The sequence below is a fragment of the Vulpes lagopus genome, chromosome 3 (genome assembly GCF_018345385.1).
Source record: "Vulpes lagopus strain Blue_001 chromosome 3, ASM1834538v1, whole genome shotgun sequence".
NCBI lineage: Eukaryota > Metazoa > Chordata > Mammalia > Carnivora > Canidae > Vulpes > Vulpes lagopus.
Window position 1 is genome coordinate 107,339,902 of NC_054826.1, and position 16,861 is coordinate 107,356,762.

At 55.3% G+C, this 16,861-nt stretch overlaps 2 protein-coding genes across 2 annotated transcripts in view; one reads left to right on the top strand and one right to left on the bottom strand.

The window, feature by feature from the left end:
* Positions 1-2,578, top strand: part of ATP2A1 (ATPase sarcoplasmic/endoplasmic reticulum Ca2+ transporting 1) — a 15,002-nt gene extending 12,424 nt beyond the window's left edge. The window contains exons 16-23 of the mRNA XM_041747621.1: positions 6-226; positions 340-542; positions 730-815; positions 908-1,041; positions 1,166-1,283; positions 1,445-1,562; positions 1,812-1,856; positions 2,287-2,578. Coding sequence (XP_041603555.1) covers positions 6-226; positions 340-542; positions 730-815; positions 908-1,041; positions 1,166-1,283; positions 1,445-1,562; positions 1,812-1,816 — 885 coding nt within the window. The 3' untranslated portion in view covers positions 1,817-1,856; positions 2,287-2,578. The remainder of the gene's footprint in view (positions 1-5; positions 227-339; positions 543-729; positions 816-907; positions 1,042-1,165; positions 1,284-1,444; positions 1,563-1,811; positions 1,857-2,286) is intronic.
* RABEP2 (rabaptin, RAB GTPase binding effector protein 2) lies at positions 2,532-16,341 on the bottom strand. The gene is made up of 13 exons (XM_041747626.1): positions 15,686-16,341; positions 15,010-15,216; positions 9,717-9,874; positions 7,401-7,511; positions 6,967-7,314; positions 6,619-6,714; positions 6,435-6,533; positions 5,358-5,513; positions 4,429-4,606; positions 4,295-4,306; positions 4,142-4,197; positions 3,776-3,892; positions 2,532-3,164 (listed from the first exon to the last, which is right to left on the bottom strand). The coding sequence occupies exons 1-13, from the start codon at positions 15,744-15,746 to the stop codon at positions 3,063-3,065; spliced, it is 1,701 nt and encodes a 566-aa protein (XP_041603560.1). The 5' UTR covers positions 15,747-16,341; the 3' UTR covers positions 2,532-3,062.
* Positions 16,342-16,861: the final 520 nt, after the last annotated feature.

Consider the following 16,861-nt stretch of genomic DNA (forward strand, 5'->3'; position numbering starts at 1 on the left):
CTCAGACAGGTGATGGAGTCAATGACGCCCCTGCCCTGAAGAAGGCCGAGATCGGCATTGCCATGGGATCTGGCACCGCCGTGGCCAAGACTGCTTCTGAGATGGTGCTGGCCGATGACAACTTCTCCACCATCGTGGCTGCGGTGGAGGAGGGCCGTGCCATCTACAACAACATGAAACAGTTCATCCGCTACCTCATCTCCTCCAATGTGGGCGAGGTGGTCTGGTGAGCAGCCAGGGCAGGCCCCTGCAGGAACCCAGGGCCGGTGGGTGGGGGTGGGGGGCCGGTGACCACAGGGCCAGGGCCAGGCCAGACATGTGACCACCTCCTTCTGGCAGCATCTTCCTGACCGCCGCCCTGGGGCTGCCTGAGGCCCTGATCCCTGTGCAGCTGCTGTGGGTGAACTTGGTGACTGACGGGCTCCCGGCCACGGCCCTGGGCTTCAACCCACCAGACCTAGACATCATGGACCGCCCCCCCCGGAGCCCCAAGGAGCCCCTCATCAGTGGCTGGCTCTTCTTCCGCTACATGGCAATTGGGGGTGAGCAGGATGGGAGCCCCACCCTTCCCAACCCTTGGGACTAACCCCCCTTTCTGGGATACCTGTTCCCCTAGCACAGACACCCCATGGGCCCTCTTCCTCAACAAGCTGTTGATGGCCATGAGCCCTCTTGACAATTCCTGTCTTCCCAGCTGGGACCCCAAATTCCATCTTCTCTCTACCACAGGCTATGTGGGTGCAGCCACTGTGGGAGCTGCTGCCTGGTGGTTCATGTATGCAGATGACGGGCCTCATGTCACCTACAGCCAGCTGGTAGGGAGGACAGAGGAAGGAGGAGGGTGGGGAGCAGGAGAGAGGCATGGAGGCTTCTGTGGGATGCCACTTTCTCACTCCTCCCCCTGCAGACTCACTTCATGCAGTGCAATGAGGAAAACCCTAATTTTGAGGGCGTGGACTGTGAGATCTTTGAGGCCCCTGAGCCCATGACCATGGCCTTGTCCGTGCTGGTCACCATCGAAATGTGCAACGCTCTCAACAGGTTAGGCCTGCCCACCCACCCCAGCCGCCTTCCAGGGGCCTCTGTGTCCTCCACCTTCCTTGCTCTGCTCACCACCACTTTCTTGTGCTGTCCCCCACCCTGGCCTCTGCCCGGCCCTTTGCAGCCTGTCTGAGAACCAGTCCCTCCTGCGGATGCCCCCCTGGGTAAACATCTGGCTGCTGGGCTCCATCTGCCTCTCCATGTCCCTCCACTTCCTCATCCTCTACGTTGACCCTCTGCCGGTGAGCCTTCTCTGGGCCAGGGACCACTGTTCACCCCACAGGGAGCCTCTGTGGGTGGGGACGCAGACGGAGGGAGGAAGGGTTGAGGGGGGCGGTGCCGGAACCCTGGCCCCCTCCCAGAGAGGAACACCAGTCCTCACCACCTCCACCTGCCCTTGCAGATGATCTTCAAGCTCCGGGCCCTGGACTTCACCCAGTGGCTTATGGTCCTCAAGATCTCATTTCCAGTCATTGGGCTCGATGAGCTCCTCAAGTTCATTGCTCGGAACTACCTGGAGGGTAAGCCTCAGCCCTCCTCTGAGCCATGTTCGCCCCTGGCCCCCCACAGGCCCTCCCTCTGCGCTGCGAAGGTGCCCGCCCCCCTTCCTTTTCAGCAGGGTGCTCTGGCCCTGAGAGGACCAGCGTCCCTGCCCTGGGCCCCCACGCCCCTGCACTTTTGCAGGTGCCCACAGCCTCCTTAGCCTTTCTGGCCCTCCACGCCCGCCTCTGCCCTCCGTAACTCTGTCTCTCTGTCCTCTCTGGCCATAGGATAACCCGTTTCCCCTTCCTCCATCTCTTTGAACCGTGTCACAGGTATCGCCCCCTTCTCGCCCTCGCCCCCAGCTGCTGTGCCCCCCCCCGCGCGTCCTCCTCTCCCCCCCTCGGTGGCATCCGAGGTCACTTGCGCTCGCTGCTCCACCCGGAGCCGCTGCCGCCACTGCCACGCTTCCCAGTGGGTGGGCTGCTGCCCTCACCCTGTGCGGTCAGTGCCGCCCCGCCTCGGACGGCAGGGTGCCTGCTGGGCTGCGCTGCGCTGCGCTGGCTGGGCGCTGAGCTGTCCGCTGCCTGGGCTGCAGTGCTGGGGAGGAGTGGGGTCTGGGACACAGGTGAGTGGGGGCGGAGCTGCAGCAACCCTCCAGGTGAGTGTGCCAGGGGAGAGGGGACAGAGAGCCTGAGAGGGACGTTACCTCTCCCCTCCTGCCCCCCCCCTCACTCCACTTCATCCTCCCCTTTCTCCTTCCAGATCCAGAAGATGAAAGAAGGAAGTAACCAGTCCTTTTGCCCCTTCTTCCCCACCCTGATAGTGATGCATCTTCAGCCAGAGCTGTGGCACAAACTCCCATGTTCCCCTCCACTCCCTGACATTTTTCTGTTTATAAACATGATGGTCCCTTCCACTTTTGCACCCTCAACACCCCATCTTCCCTTCTGCTCTTGTAAAACCTCCCCTCCCCAACCCCGTGGGGCTTGCAGGGACAAGGCGACGGATTGAGCTGAGCTGCTTATTTATTGAAAATAAATGACAGAAAAGTCTGGTCTTGCCTCCGTGCGCATCTTGGGGCCTGGGTGGGGCCCTGGGGGGACAAGCATCTTAGTGTCATGCAGTCCAGAAAGCAGCTGCCTGTCCCAGGTGCACGTATGGAGGGACTGCTACCACAGGCCAGAGGTGCCCAGCCACCGCTTACAGCTTGGCTGTACCTCCGGAAGGGATGGTGCCATAACAGGCTGTTAGTCCGGCTGGGAGGGGGCCAGTGGCAAGGTTGGGACCCAGGAGGCAGCATGGCAGCCAAAAGCCACAGGGTGAAGCCTGCACCTCTGGTGCCCGGAAGGGGCTGGGACTCCCACCCAGGTGTCATCCTCGAGAGCAGAAAGCCAGCCACCCCTGGGAGGAGGTGCTGCAGAGACAGGGCAGTGGAGGCCCCATCACCTCAAGCCCGGGCTTGGAGGGGATCAAGCCTCTATCCTGAGACCTGCAAAGCCCAGGCCTCTCAGTTCAGATGTGGGGAAAGGCAGTCTCCCTCAGGTGTCCTGGATGTCCCTGACGTCCCTCAGGGGCGCCTCATCCATGATACTGCGCACTTGCTCCAAACTTTCTGCCTGGCGGATCCGTTCCAGGCGCACCTACAGGATTCAGTGAGGGAGGAAGAGGGCCCTTGGTGGGTAAATGCAGCCCCCTCCCATCTGCCAGGCCTCTAATGGGGCAAGGGTCCCCACCTTCCCCAAGCCACGGTGAAACTGGGATTCAAGGGAAGAAATGGGTCCTAAGAAAGTGGCCTGACCAAGGGTGGGCAGGGCAGGTGGGGCTGACATAGGGAGTGTGGAAGGACTGCTGCCACAAGCCAGAGGCTCCCAGCCACCAGTCCCAGCTTGGCTGTGCCTCAGGAAGGCACGGCACCATAACAGGCTGTTAGTCCAGCTGGGAGGGGGGCAGCAGCAAGAAGGCTGGGACCCAGGAGGCAGCATGGCAGCCAAAAGCCACAGGGTGAAGCCTGCACCTCTGGTGCCCGGAAGGGGCTGGGACTCCCACCCAGGTGTCATCCTTGGGTGGGCCCAGGGCTTTACACATCCAACAGAGACCTGCACACAACAGTTTGTTTTGAACAAAGCTCAGAGGATAAAAGGATGCCAGCCTCAGGAGGAGGAAGAGGATTCCCCTGATTGGGGGACTGTTGTAGGACCTAGGATCAGCCACCTGGACCATGCCAGCCCAATGGAAAGGGGACACACCGTACCTGCAGGGCCTGAGACAGTCGGACGAAATCCCTCTGCACCTGTTCACTGGTCTCCAGCTCCGCCTGCAGCCGCAGCACCTTTGCCCTCTGTTCTGAGAGCAGGTCTGTGAGCTGGGCCTGGGGGGACAGGACACAGGGGTGGGGCCTTGTGCCACATGGGAGGGGCTGCAGCCGGAGACACAGGAGGTCTGGATGGGGGAGCCCCTTCCACGCTATCCCTGGCTCTGACCTCTTCTGTGAGGCCAGAGCTCCACCCAGCCTCCTCCTGTCCTTCGGGAGACAGAAAGGACAGAAGGGCCCACTGAGGGTCCCCACACTGCAGTCCCTCCCGCCGTCACGGAGTCTGGCTCCAGAGCCCAGCCTCACCTTGCTCTGTTCCTGCTGGACCCGCTCCATCTCTGTCCTCAGGCTGCACAGGGAGGCTGGGAAGTCAGGCAGGAGCCAGCTGTCAGGCTCACGCCCTCTGTCCCTCCCTCCCTCCCATCCTGCCCTACCCAGCAGGGCTCTGGCAGTACTCACCCTCTAACACCTCTGTGTGGAGAGAAAGAGAGAGAGGTCAAAGCTCCTCCTCACACAGGCTCCTCCCTCTCCCCTCCTGGCAAGCCCAGGTGCTCCCCTGTGGGGGAGGTCAGCCTCTGTTCCTCCTCCCTTACCTGTCTCCTCCCGCTGCACCCTCAGCTGCCCCTCCAGGCTGGCCCTGGCTGCCGTCTCCTCCTCTAGCGCCTCCCGGAGTGTCACGATCTCAATCCGGAGCCGCTCGGCCTCGTGCTCCCGGGCCTGCTGCTGGGCCCGTGCCTCCTGCCTCGTGTGGCGCACCAGCTGCTGCAGGTCCTGGAGGGGAGCCACCATCCCAAGGGTGGGGGGGAGGAGGAGGGGAGGGAGGGAGGAAACTTAAAAGGGAAACCACCAAAGTGCCCAGCACAAGGAGTGGGGACGGAAGTGGGGACGTCCAGAGATGGCCACCTAGAGGACGAGCCCAGGCCGGGGTGCCGGTGCCCAGTGACAGTCCCGCCCAGTTCCCTAGAGCAGGATGCCCCTTTTGTCATGCTCAGGACACAAAGGTCAAAAAAAAAAAAAAAAAAGAACACAAAGGTCAGTTTGTGTTTGGGCAGCTGTGCAGGTGTGAAAACAACACCAAGAAAGAGCAAGGCAATGGCAGAGGTCAGGACAGCAGACACAGAACCAAGGACCACAGGGGTGCATGTCGGGAGGCAGACGTGGTCGTTCTCAGGGTGGGCAAGGGTTCTAATGAACTCAGTCAAGGATGACAGTTTCTTATAAACCAAGACAACGATCAACTCCATTTTGTGGATCTCACTTAAAAATAACTAACCAACCAAATCACTGCTTCTCCGTGTCACACATTCTGCTAACTCATTTTCTCTTCACACCAAGGCTGGGAAGGGGGTACAGTCCCATTTTTCAGACAAGTCGAGTGAGTTGGTCAAGGTGACACAGCTAATACACAGCAGCCCGGGGTGAGTCCCTGAGTCCCACGGTCCCAGGCCAATGCCTTTCTGTGTGTGGAGGGAAGGGGCCAGAGGAGTGGCCCTTGGGTCCTCAGCACCCACACTTCGCTTACCGGCACTGAGCTGGGCAGTGAGTCCTCATGGCCCTCATCCTGCTCCAGACCCCAGGGGGCTGAGGATGGCGGCTGCTCAGCCCGGAGCCCTTGGTTTTCCTCAGTCAGCTTCTTCACCTTGTGGCTCAGGCACTTGTGTGAGGTGGCCAGCTCTGCCTGGGGATGGACAGTCAGTAGGATGGGATGATGGGGACCAGCTATCACCAGTGCCCCGTGAGGCCAAACCCTGAACCCTCCTCCCGACACCACTGAGGGCCAGAAAGCCCTTGCCCTCCTCTGCTGAGAAAGGAAGGATCATACTCTATTAAGTACCTTTGACCACCAAGCTTTTTTTTAAGTAAACTCCATGCCAATGTGTGGCTCGAACTCATGACACTGAGATCAAGAGTTGCATACCCCACCGACTAGCCAGCCAGGCGCCCCTGACCCACAAGTTCTTTATGCATGCTCCCCGGTGGCCTGGAGGTCACAAGTGGCAGGCCACTTCGAGTGTTTTATTTGTTCCATGTGTTTTTTGTTGTTTTTTTTTTTTTAAGATGAAATTAGTTATCAACTTTAAAAACTGGGAGATAATACAGAAGTACCCAGGTTTCTGGCTTTTGTTGACAAATCAGAAAGTGTGTTGGCATCGGGCTCACATTCCCACGTGGCTCCCATCACAGAGCCGAGGGACAGCAGAGCCCTTTGCGGGCCTCCCAGCTTCCACACTGCTCCTTCCAGTCTACACCTGGCCTGACTCCGGGCTTGGGGCACATTTGATTTTGCAAGCCTCACTCACGACTCTGCAAGCGCAAGCAAGGTCCCGCCATCTCTATTTCAAGGAGGCAAGGCAGAGGCTCTGAACTCGTGGGATCAGCTCAAGATCACAGAGCTGGTATGTGGTGGGCCCCCTAGAACTCCTGCTCCAACCACAGTGCCTGGTGCTTGGAAACATTTTATGCACCGGGCACCAAACTCCAGGGTGCAGCTGGAGTGGCTGGAGGCGGGCGGGGCAGGACAGGTGCCTTGACCTTCCTGCAGGCCCCTCTCAGCCAATTCCCGTCACACACTCCTGTCCCTCATGCCCCGGCCCCTCACCATCTGTAGCTGAACCCGCTCCTGAGCCTGGCTCACAGTCCCCTGCAGGGTCCGCAGCAGCTGCTCTGAGTTCTGGACCTGGGCCAGGAGTACTTGCATCTGCGGGTAGGAAGCAAGGGTGAGGTCGGGGCCAGGAGGCAAGCAGCCAGGGACCCTGCTGGGACGGCGGCAGAGTGGGCCCCACCTGCTTGGCGCAGTCTTCGTTGCTCCGTCTCAGGCCCTCCTGCAGTTCGTCCCGCTCCTGGCTCATGCTCTCCAGGTCCTTCTGCAGCTGCCGCCCCTGCCACGGGTGCCAGCCTGTCTCAGCCTCCAAGCGGAGGCCTGCACTCCTCACTGCGCCCCTTGGGGCTGCTTCTGCATCACAGGGGCTAGGTGGGGGTGGGGGCACAGCTTCCAACTGGCCCCCCTGCTTCTGTGGCCTGAGCCCTGGTTCTAGCTCTGGGTGTGGACGCAGCAGGTGCTCAGTGAGCATCCGGGGGAGGAAGAGGAGGATGTGTGCCCCTGGGTGAGCTGCCCCGCCCCCTCCACTCACCTCTGTTTGCAGCTGCTCCCACTGGGTGTCGGGCACGAGCTGGTAACCAGGAGGGGGCAGGTAGATGCCCTCGGGGACCAGGGTGCCCGTGGACACCAGAGAGGCTGTCTCCTCCTGCTCGGGGCTCAGGCCCTGGCGGCTGCGGGGCAGGGAGGTGCTGCCGGCCCCACCGCCGAGGGAAAAGGAAGAGATGGAGGCACTGTCATCACAGTTGTGGGCGAAGGCTTCGGCCGCTGCACCACCGTCTCCACTCAGCTCCTCGAGAGGCTCCAGCGGGGGCGATGGGTCCCGGGACAGAGTCAGCAACTCCGTGGAGCCGTGCAAGGAAGGGGGGTGCCGGGGACGTCTCTAGGGGAAGGATCAGGGAGGAGGCTGGGGGGCCAGGGTCCTGCAGTGCCCCCTCTTCCCGCTGTACCCCCTGGCCGCCCCCTCACCTGGATCTCTTGAATCAGTTCCTCTGCCCTGAGCAGTTTTGCCTTCAGCTCCTCAATCTCTTGCTCCATAGGCAGCACGATCTCCCGAAGCTTCTCCGAGTCCTCATGGGCCTGGAAGAAGGGGGTTAGGTGGTAGCAGGCCCCCCCATCTCTAGACAACTGGACCCCTCAGGTCTGTGCTGGGCCTTCTAAGCATGTCAACCCTTCTAATCCTCCCAAGGAGGTGCTGTCCATCCCCATTTTAAAGATAAGAACACAGAGGCTCTGAGAACTTACACGACTTGCCCAGGTCCCACAGGAGGCAAAGGGGCTGAAGTCATGACCATCTGCCTGGTGCCCACTCACTCATCATCCTTTCCTTCCCCACCATCCTTTTTCACTTGTATTTTTTATCATAGGCACTTACATTTGTAGTTGAACACATGCCCTAAATTCTACACCACCATCTACAATTTTTCAGCTTCCCTGTAACTAAGCATGGTCACGTGACTCATTTCCAGCTAATGAAATGTTAATGCAAAATTCCAGGACAACTCCTTCAAGGGACAGGGTGTGCTTTTCTTTACTCCTCCTCCTCTTTGATGCTTAGACTGTGGATATGATGGCTGGCACTCCAGCGGTCATCTTGGACTGTGAGGCAATAAGCTACCCATGGCAATACAGTAACATAACAGGAACCTGTATTCCTGATGACTTGTTGAGCTAACAGCATTCCTGGAATGTCTATCTGTGGATTTTAAGAAAAATAAACTTCTATCTTATTTAAGCTACCATTGATTTGGGTTTTCAAATCTCATCCTAACTGATATGTCCTTTACTCCCATCACCCCCGCATTGCTGGCCATTTCTTTTTGGTCTGTTTTCAGGTTTGGGATCCTGGTGAACTTGCAAAGCCAATGGCCTCTGGCCATCTCTACCTGGATGTCACACAGGCTCCTCTATTCAAGTACAGCCAAGCACTTACAACGCTGTTTGTCCCCCTATGGATCAGGTCACCTGCCCAGCTGTCCAAGGCTGAAATCTGCCAGTCACCCAACCTCTTCTGATCCATGCCATTTCTACCTCTTGAATCACTCAAACACCTGTCTCAAGGAAGCTCAGTTTAACCCTCCAAATCCCTTCTGTGAAAAGTTGCAACAGCGGGGTAGGCCTGAATGGCCCAAATAAAACACTTCTGGTCCCGTCCGAAGTCCTGGAATACACGCTCTGCGGATGCCCGTGCACTGGGCGGACATGGCCGATGCAGGAGGTGGGTGGGGACTGACTGCCCGAACCTACGCCTGCTGTCCTTCTGCTCACTGCACTAGGCTACTGCTCGGCAGGGCCCTCTCCCTCACCCACCGTGGAAGTGCTCCCTAGCATCACTGGCAATGCAAGCAGCAGCCTCTGCTGGGAAGCTGTGGGTTGCAAGCCTCCTTTCTCAGGCTCCTATTTGGATCTTTGTGTTTCTATCCAGGCCATCTTCCCGAGCCTCTGCTTCCTCCTGCATGAAATGAGGTAAGCACCTATACTACCTCACAGGGCTGCTTTGAGGATCAAATGAGGTAATGATGTGAACTCGTTTTGAAAGACTGAAGTCTGGGAAATCAGTTCCCTACCACGTCAAGGGGACACCGATGATAAAGGCAGTGATAAGCCACAGAGATTAAGAACAAGATTTTTAGAACCAGACTGCCTAGATTTTTAAATTCCTACTCTGCAGGCCACCTGGGTGGCTCAGTGGTTGAGCATTTGCCTTTGGCTCAGGTAGTGATTCCAGGGTCCTGGGATCGAGTTCTGCAATGGGTTCCCCATAGGGAACCTGCTTCTCCCTCTGGCTATGTCTCTGCCTCTCTCTGTGTCTCTCATGAATAAACAAAATCTTTAAAAAAAAATAATAAAACAAAATAAAATAAATCCCTCCTCTGCATTTTATATGTATAACCCGGGAGATTTACTGACCTTCTCTGAACCTTGCCTTACTCATCTGTGAAATGGGCCAATGAGGAAAGCTTGGAGACAGATCTGTCAAGCACTGTTCTCAGGGCCTGATGCACAAGTGCCGTCCTTAAGTGTCAGCTCCCTCCCCCTTATGTGATCTCCTTCATTTTGGAGGCAAACAACTCGAGCCATCCTGCCAGGAAGCAGTAAAGCCAGGACCTTGCCCAGTACAGAGTCAGTACATGACACACGTGGAATTATTACTGGGTGCCCTGCTCCCCACCATCTGGGAATGGGACTCCAACAATCCCTCTGCCCCGTGGTCACCTTGGCTGCCTCAACATCTTTCCAAATCCTGGGGAGTGTGTGTGTGTAGGGGCGGGGAGTCACCCTAACCTTTTCCATCTGCTTCTCCAAGGAGTCCAGGGGGTGAGCCCGGGACAGCAGCTGCTTCAGGCGCCCCAGCTCCCGATCCTTCTCCTCACAGTCCTGCTGCTGTTGCTGCCGCTCCTGCTTCAGGGAAGTGATCTGAGCTTCATAGCTGCTGATGGAGTCTAGAGAGGTGGGGAGGGCAGAGGAGAAAGGGTCAGCGCCCTGGCTCTACCTGTGGGTGACGATGGGGGGGCTCTTTACCCCCATCGCTCTGCGAGGCCGTTTATCAGAGCGACGGAGGCCATGGGCTTTGTGAAGGGATGGCCCTGGGCCATCGGCATCCTCAGCTGCGAAACGAGGACACTAACGAGTACCCCACCAGCTTGTTGGCAAATGAGATGACATCTGGAAGGTGTTCAGCCCTCCTCCTGGTACACAATAAATGAGGAAGATATGATCTCTATTCTCATTGCTATGCACCAGTAACGAGCAACCTCCAATAACAGTAGTGAATTTTTACTCTGGGCCAGACTCTGAGCTGGGTTCCGGAAACAGAGAAATGAATCAAACACAACGGCTGACACCAGAAACCCACATTCTGATGGAGAAGGCAGCTGTGGGAACAGCTACAGAGGAGCGTGATATACAGCTCCAAGAGGACCATTTTCGGGCTTGTGGGTCTCAGAGGAGGAGCTCTCCAGTCTGCTTGCCTGGCCAGGAAAGGACACCGGCAGGCAGTGGAGGAGACAAGAGACAGACTAAGTCACAGGACCAGCCTGAGAAAAGGCTCAGTGGGAAAGTGGATGGTGTATCTGGGGCAGGCTGGGCATGTTGCAAGAGTTAGAGTGAAGGTGCCTGAAGAGAGATGCCAGAAAGGGAGGACAGGGTGGTAGTAGATGGCTCCCGAGGCCCTGAATGCCACACCAAGGAGTTTGGAATTTGTCCTACAGGTTAGTGGGAGGTGGAGGTGATGCTGGGTGGCACGGGGCCACTTTTTTTAAAGATATTTTTTTGAGAGAGAGTACGCACGTGTGAGTGGCAGGGGCAGAAGGAGAGAGAGAATCTTAAGCAAGCTCCACTCCCAGCATAGAGCCTAGTGCAGAGCCCGATATAGGGCTCAACTCGAGACTTGACTTCACGCCCGTGAGAGCATGACCTGAGACGAAATCAAGGGTCAGACACTTAACTGACTAAGCCACCTAGGCGCCCCCTAAAGTTTCTTTTTTTAAGTCATCGTTCCAACCAATGTGGGGCTCAAATTTACAATCCCAAGATCAAGAGTCCCATGCTCTACCGACTGAGCCAGCCAGGCGCCCCACCACTTTTTATCTGCATAGTTATTTATTTTAACATGTACTAACATTTGAAGTGAAGATTCTCTTTCCAGACTACCTGGGTTCAATCTTCTGCTTTCTAGTTGTATGACCTGGTGCAAGTTATTTAACCTCTCTGGGCCTCAAAGCATCCCCTGCAAAATGGAAACAGATACTAATTCCTACCTCATGGAGATTGTTATGCAGATTAAATACTCATAAAGTGGTGTCCCTGGCTGCCTTAGTCAGAAGATCATGCAACTCTTGATCTCAGGGTTGTGAGTTTGAGTCCTAGGTTGGATATAGAGATTACTTAAGTAAATAAAATTTATTTATTTATTTTTAAAGATTTTACTTATTTATTCATGAGAGACACAGAGAGAGAGAGGCAAGACATAGACAGGGGGAGAAGCAGGCTCCTCACTGGGAGCCCAATGTGGAACTCTATCCCTGGACCTGGGATCACACCCTGAGCCAAAGGCAAATGCTCAACCGTTAAGCCACCCAGTCGTCCCAAATAAATAAAATTTATTTATTTATTTACTTATTTATTTAAAGATTTTATTTATTCATTTGAGAGCAACAGAGATAGAGAGAGAGAACATGACCAGGGAGAAGAGGGAGAAGCAGGCTCCCCGCTGAGCAGGGAGCCTGATGTGGGGCTTGATCCCAGGACCCTGAGATCATAACCTGAGCTGAAGGTAGATGCTTAACCGATTGCCACTCAGACACCCCCAAATAAATAAAATTTAAATAGAGAGTCATAGAGTATTTAACTCAGAGCCTGGCACATAGTAAGTGCTCAACAAATGTTAACTATTGGGGTACCTGGGTAGCACAGGCAGTTGAGCATCCAACTCTTGGTATCAGCTGAGGTCGTGATCTCTGGGTTGTGAGATCAAGCCCCAAGTGGGGCTTCCTGCTCAGTGGGGCGTCTGCATCTTCCTCTCCCTCTGTGCTCTCTCTTGTCTCACTTTCTCTCAAATAAATAAATAAAATCTTAAAATAAAACAAATAAACGTTGACTTTTATTATTATTATGACTACAGGTATGCTGCATTTTTCGAAAGTTCACATTACACCACTTCACTTTTACAAAAATCCTATATTAGTACCTGTTTTTTACTAACTAAAAGAAACCAAAGAGGATTTTCACTTTTGCAAAAAAAAAAATGGCAAAGGTGAAAATGGTGGTTAGTGCTTGTTTTGCAGAGAGCCCTCAGAGGCAGTGCGTACCCCGAGCAGCCACAGTGGCACTGCCACACCCCTTGCCAGGGCACTACACTCAGCCTCTCAGCATCATGGCCTTGAACTGTGTGAGCATCTTGATTTATTTTATGCATTCATGAGCAAAATGGGTCCTAAAGTATCAGAAAAGGGTGGTAAAGTATCAGAAAAATTGTAAAGTATCAGGGGTTATTTTTTAGATCTGGGAATACTCAAAAAATTTTCCACATAAATTAGTGGTAATTGTGCCTTCACCTTCATTTTACACGCTATTCTGGTTTAGAAAATTTTCATAGGAATGCTTGAATTTAAAAAAAAAAAAAAAAGGAATGCTTGAATTTTGGATAGTGGGGGAAACCTGCATTATTATCATTTAGGACACAGCTTCTCTCATACGGACAGGAAGTTTCTTTTCTTCATCATTATTTTTTTAAGTTTATTTATTTAAGTAATCTCTTTTTTTTTTTATTTTTTATAAATCCTATTTATTTATTTTTATAATAGTCACACACAGAGAGAGAGAGAGAGAGGCAGAGACACAGGCAGAGGGAGAAGCAGGCTCCATGCACCGGGAGCCCGACGTGGGATTCGATCCCGGGTCTCCAGGATCGCGCCCTGGGCCAAAGGCAGGCGCCAAACCGCTGCGCCACCCAGGGATCCCTTAAGTAATCTCTATACCCAACATGGGGCTTCAACTCATAACACTGAGATCAAAAGCTGCATATTCCTACCAAATGAGCCAGCTAGGTGCCCCAAACTTTTTCTTTTTCTTTTTCTTTTTCTCTTTTCTTTCTTTCTTTCTTTCTTTCTTTCTTTCTTTCTTTCTTTCTTTCTTCTTTCTTTCTTCTTTCTTTGTTTCTTCTTTCTTTCTTTCTAGATTTTATTTATTTATTTGAGAAAGAGAGAAATTCATTTATTATGAATAAATAAATAAATTAAAAATCTTTTTAAAAATTAAAATAAAAGGATCCCTGGGTGGCGCAGTAGTTTGGCACCTTCCTTTGGCCCAGGGCGCGATCCTGGAGACCCAGGATCGATCCCACATTGGGCTCCTGGTGCATGGAGCCTGCTTCTCCCTCTGCCTATGTCTCTGCCTCTCTCTCTCTCTCTCTCTCTCTGTGACTATCATAAATAAATAAAAATTTAAAAAAATTAAAATTAAATAAATGTGAGGGGTGGAGAGGGGAGAGAGAATCTTTTTTTTTTTTTTTTTTTAAGATTTCATTTATCTATTCATGAGAGATACACAGAGAGAGGCAGAGACACAGAGGCAGGGGGAGGAGCAGGCTCCATGCAGGGAGCCCAGCGTGGGACTCGATCCCAGGTCTCCAGGATCATGCCCTGGGCCGAAGGCAGGGGCTAAACCGCTGAGCCACCCGGGAATCCCGGGGAGAGAGAATCTTTTTTTTTTTTTTTTTTAATTTTTATTTATTTATGATAGTCACAGAGAGAGAGAGAGAGAGAGAGAGGCAGAGACACAGGCAGAGGGAGAAGCAGGCTCCATGCACCCGGAGCCCGACGTGAGACTCGATCCCGGGTCTCCAGGATCATGCCCTGGGCCGAAGGCAGGGGCTAAACCGCTGAGCCACCCGGGAATCCCGGGGAGAGAGAATCTTTTTTTTTTTTTTTTTAATTTTTATTTATTTATGATAGTCACAGAGAGAGAGAGAGAGAGAGGCAGAGACACAGGCAGAGGGAGAAGCAGGCTCCATGCACCCGGAGCCCGACGTGAGACTCGATCCCGGGTCTCCAGGATCGCGCCCTGGGCCAAAGGCAGGCACCAAACCGCTGGGGCCACCCAGGGGTCCCCCGAGAGAGAGAATCTTAAGCAGACTCTGTACTCAGCACAGAGCCTGACATGGGACTCGATATCGCCACCCTGAGATCATGGCCTGAGCTGAAATCAAGAGCCAGAGGCTTAACCAACTGAGCCACGCAGCACTCCCAAAAAATGGGTCTAATTTAAAGAATAAATAGTAAGTAGATAACAGAGTAAGTTGTATGAGGAGATAACCATGGTGCACAGATGGTATTTGGATGCCTGCGGTGTGGGAAATACAGACCCAGAGAAGTCTGGAGCCAGCAGTGGTTGTGAGAAAAGGAAATGACATGATGAGATGGGAATTTTAGGAAGTTTACTGTGGAAGCCAATGTCAAGGCCAGACCTGTGAGAAGGCTGGGGACACGCTCCAGGGGAGTTATCCAGAACCTCACTTCAGCAGGGGCCACGGAAACAGAGGAGTGGGAAAGGGCTGGAAGCAATTTCAGAGACTAGAGTAGAAGGGGGAAATAACAGCGTTGGCTGGCGGGGGGGAATCTGGGGTATCGGGAGCTGGTGTAGCTCAAGGACAGAATGGAAGGGAGGACAGAAAGTCTGAATATGTGTGGGGCAGTACAAATGTAGGAGTGCTTGTGGAAGGAAGGAAACCAGAGGGTTAGACTCACAGAGATGGGGCCCAGGGCTGAGTCTGAAACCCAGAAGCTTACATGAGGCTGGTTCCAGGAACTGAAAACTTGCCCATCTTTCAGGGTTGATCAGTCATCAGTGAGGGACCAGAAATGACACCGGGCAAGGGAACAGGTAGGAGCTCAGAACTAAACTTAGTTGGAACCCAACAGAGATGCTTCTAGCAGGGGTAACACCTCTATGCAAATCAGAAAAGGACACCCCTTCCTCTGGGCCCTGAGGCCTGCCCCATGCTAGGCAGCCCCGCTAACCTACCCCACAGCACATCTGTGCCCCTTATGGGAGATCCCCTCTTATGGGGCTGCCTCACCTTTCAGGATGGCCTGCAGCGAAGCCACCTCCTCTTGGCACTGCCGCTGCACTGCAGCCACGGCCTCCGCCTTCGTGCTCTCGCTCACCTCCGCCACAGCCTTCATGGTCTCCATTTCTGCCAGGGCGCCTGCCAGCTCAGCCCGCAGCCGGCTGAGCTCTGACTCGGTTTCAACCTCCGCCCCGTCTTGGGGTTGGGGGTCCAGCGCTGTGGAGGACAAGGATCAACCTTTTTCCCCATCACTTCCAGGTTCCCCTGTACCCCCAGACTCTCAAATCTTTAAGTACTGCAACCTAGCGCTTGCTGCCACGGTCCTCCCACCCCCACCTGGCCCCGCCCCGCTCACCTGGCCCCGCCTCCTTCTCACCTCGCTCTGCCACGTGCTGCTTGGAGCCCCGCCTTCCCCCTCCACCCACCTCTTTTCCCGGACGAGACCCCTCCCTTCCAATGGCCCCGCCCCCTCCCCCACGGTGCCGCCTCTCACCTGCCGAGGGCCCCCTCGACGGCCGGGCCACGCCCCCTCCTCGAGGGCCGCAGGCCCCGCCCCCTCCCTCCAGACGGCGTGGCCCCGCCCCTTTCTCCAGTCTCCCCTCACCGCCCCCCATCCGCCCGCTCCGAGCTCGGCCCCGCCTCCGGCTCCACCGCCCCTCGCGTGCATGGACGCGCCCTCACGTACCGGCCCCCGGCCGCCGTGGCCAGCCATCCTCGCCCGCGGCCGCCGGCGCAGCCGCCGCCATCGCCTCCGCGCAAACGGCGGGTTCCAGCACTCCCCGGTGACGGCGCTCACCCCTTCCGGGTCTCCTCGGCTGTTTCCGGATCCGCTCGGCTGTTTCCGGATAGGCCCCGGGCTCGAGGCCCAGGCGGGAGTCGGGGCCCGATTGCCGAGCCCGGGCCGAAGATTTCCGAGTCGCAGCCCGAGCCCAGCCGCGGGCCCACGCCCCGCCCCGCCCCGCCTTCTTTCCTGGGCAGCGCTGTTCCAGAAGGACGCTTGTCCTTCAAACCCTGAAGAAGTTCTTTCATCAAAGGCCTTCTGGCATTTCCGCGTGACCTTGGAGGGTCTGCTCAAGTTACACCTTCCCCGGGACGCCCGCCCGCCTCAGCCTAAAGGGGGTGAAGCTTCGCGGTCTCTTCCGAGCCCCGCAGCCAGCTCCTCGATGGTCCCCTGACCCCCTTCCGCCGGGGCCCGGCTCGCATGACAGCGAGTTGTGGCCGAGCCTGCCTGCACCTCTGCCCTGGTGGAGCGTCCCTCGGGGCAGGGCTGCGGTCGGCTTCACTTTTCAGGGCGCCGGAGTCCCGCGTAGTCCGTTCGCGAAGTCGGAAACTTCCACGTCCCCGCCCCCACCTTGATACTCAACCAGTCAGGGCTTCCTGCTAATCCCCCCTCCCCGCCCCGCCGCCCTTTCCTGGGCCTCTCAAATCCCTCCTCTCCTCCCGGGGCCCCTGCCCTAAATCAAGGTCTCATTATCTGTGAACTTTCCAACAGGCGACCTGACATCTTCCTTTGGACGGTGACAGGCAGCTCAAACTTAGGTCTAGGATCTTGATTCTCATTCTCCCAAGCCCGTTTCTCCCTCTTTGAAGTACATTCCAGGAGCCTGCAAGTCCTGTAAACCTCTACCTCCAAAGGACTGAATATTCCAGAAGGTGTTCCTTTTTCTTCTCCAGCACTAACGCCATCTCTCTCCTAGACTTCCATAACGTCTCCTGTTTCCCTGTGTCACCTTTTGGCTCCTTTAGTTAATTCTCAAAGCGTTTAGAGTGATCTTTGCAAAAACATCATATGTCAGCTTAAAATCTTCTAGTTCAATGCACGGGTAAAGGACAGGAATAGACCTTTCACTGATGTCACAGA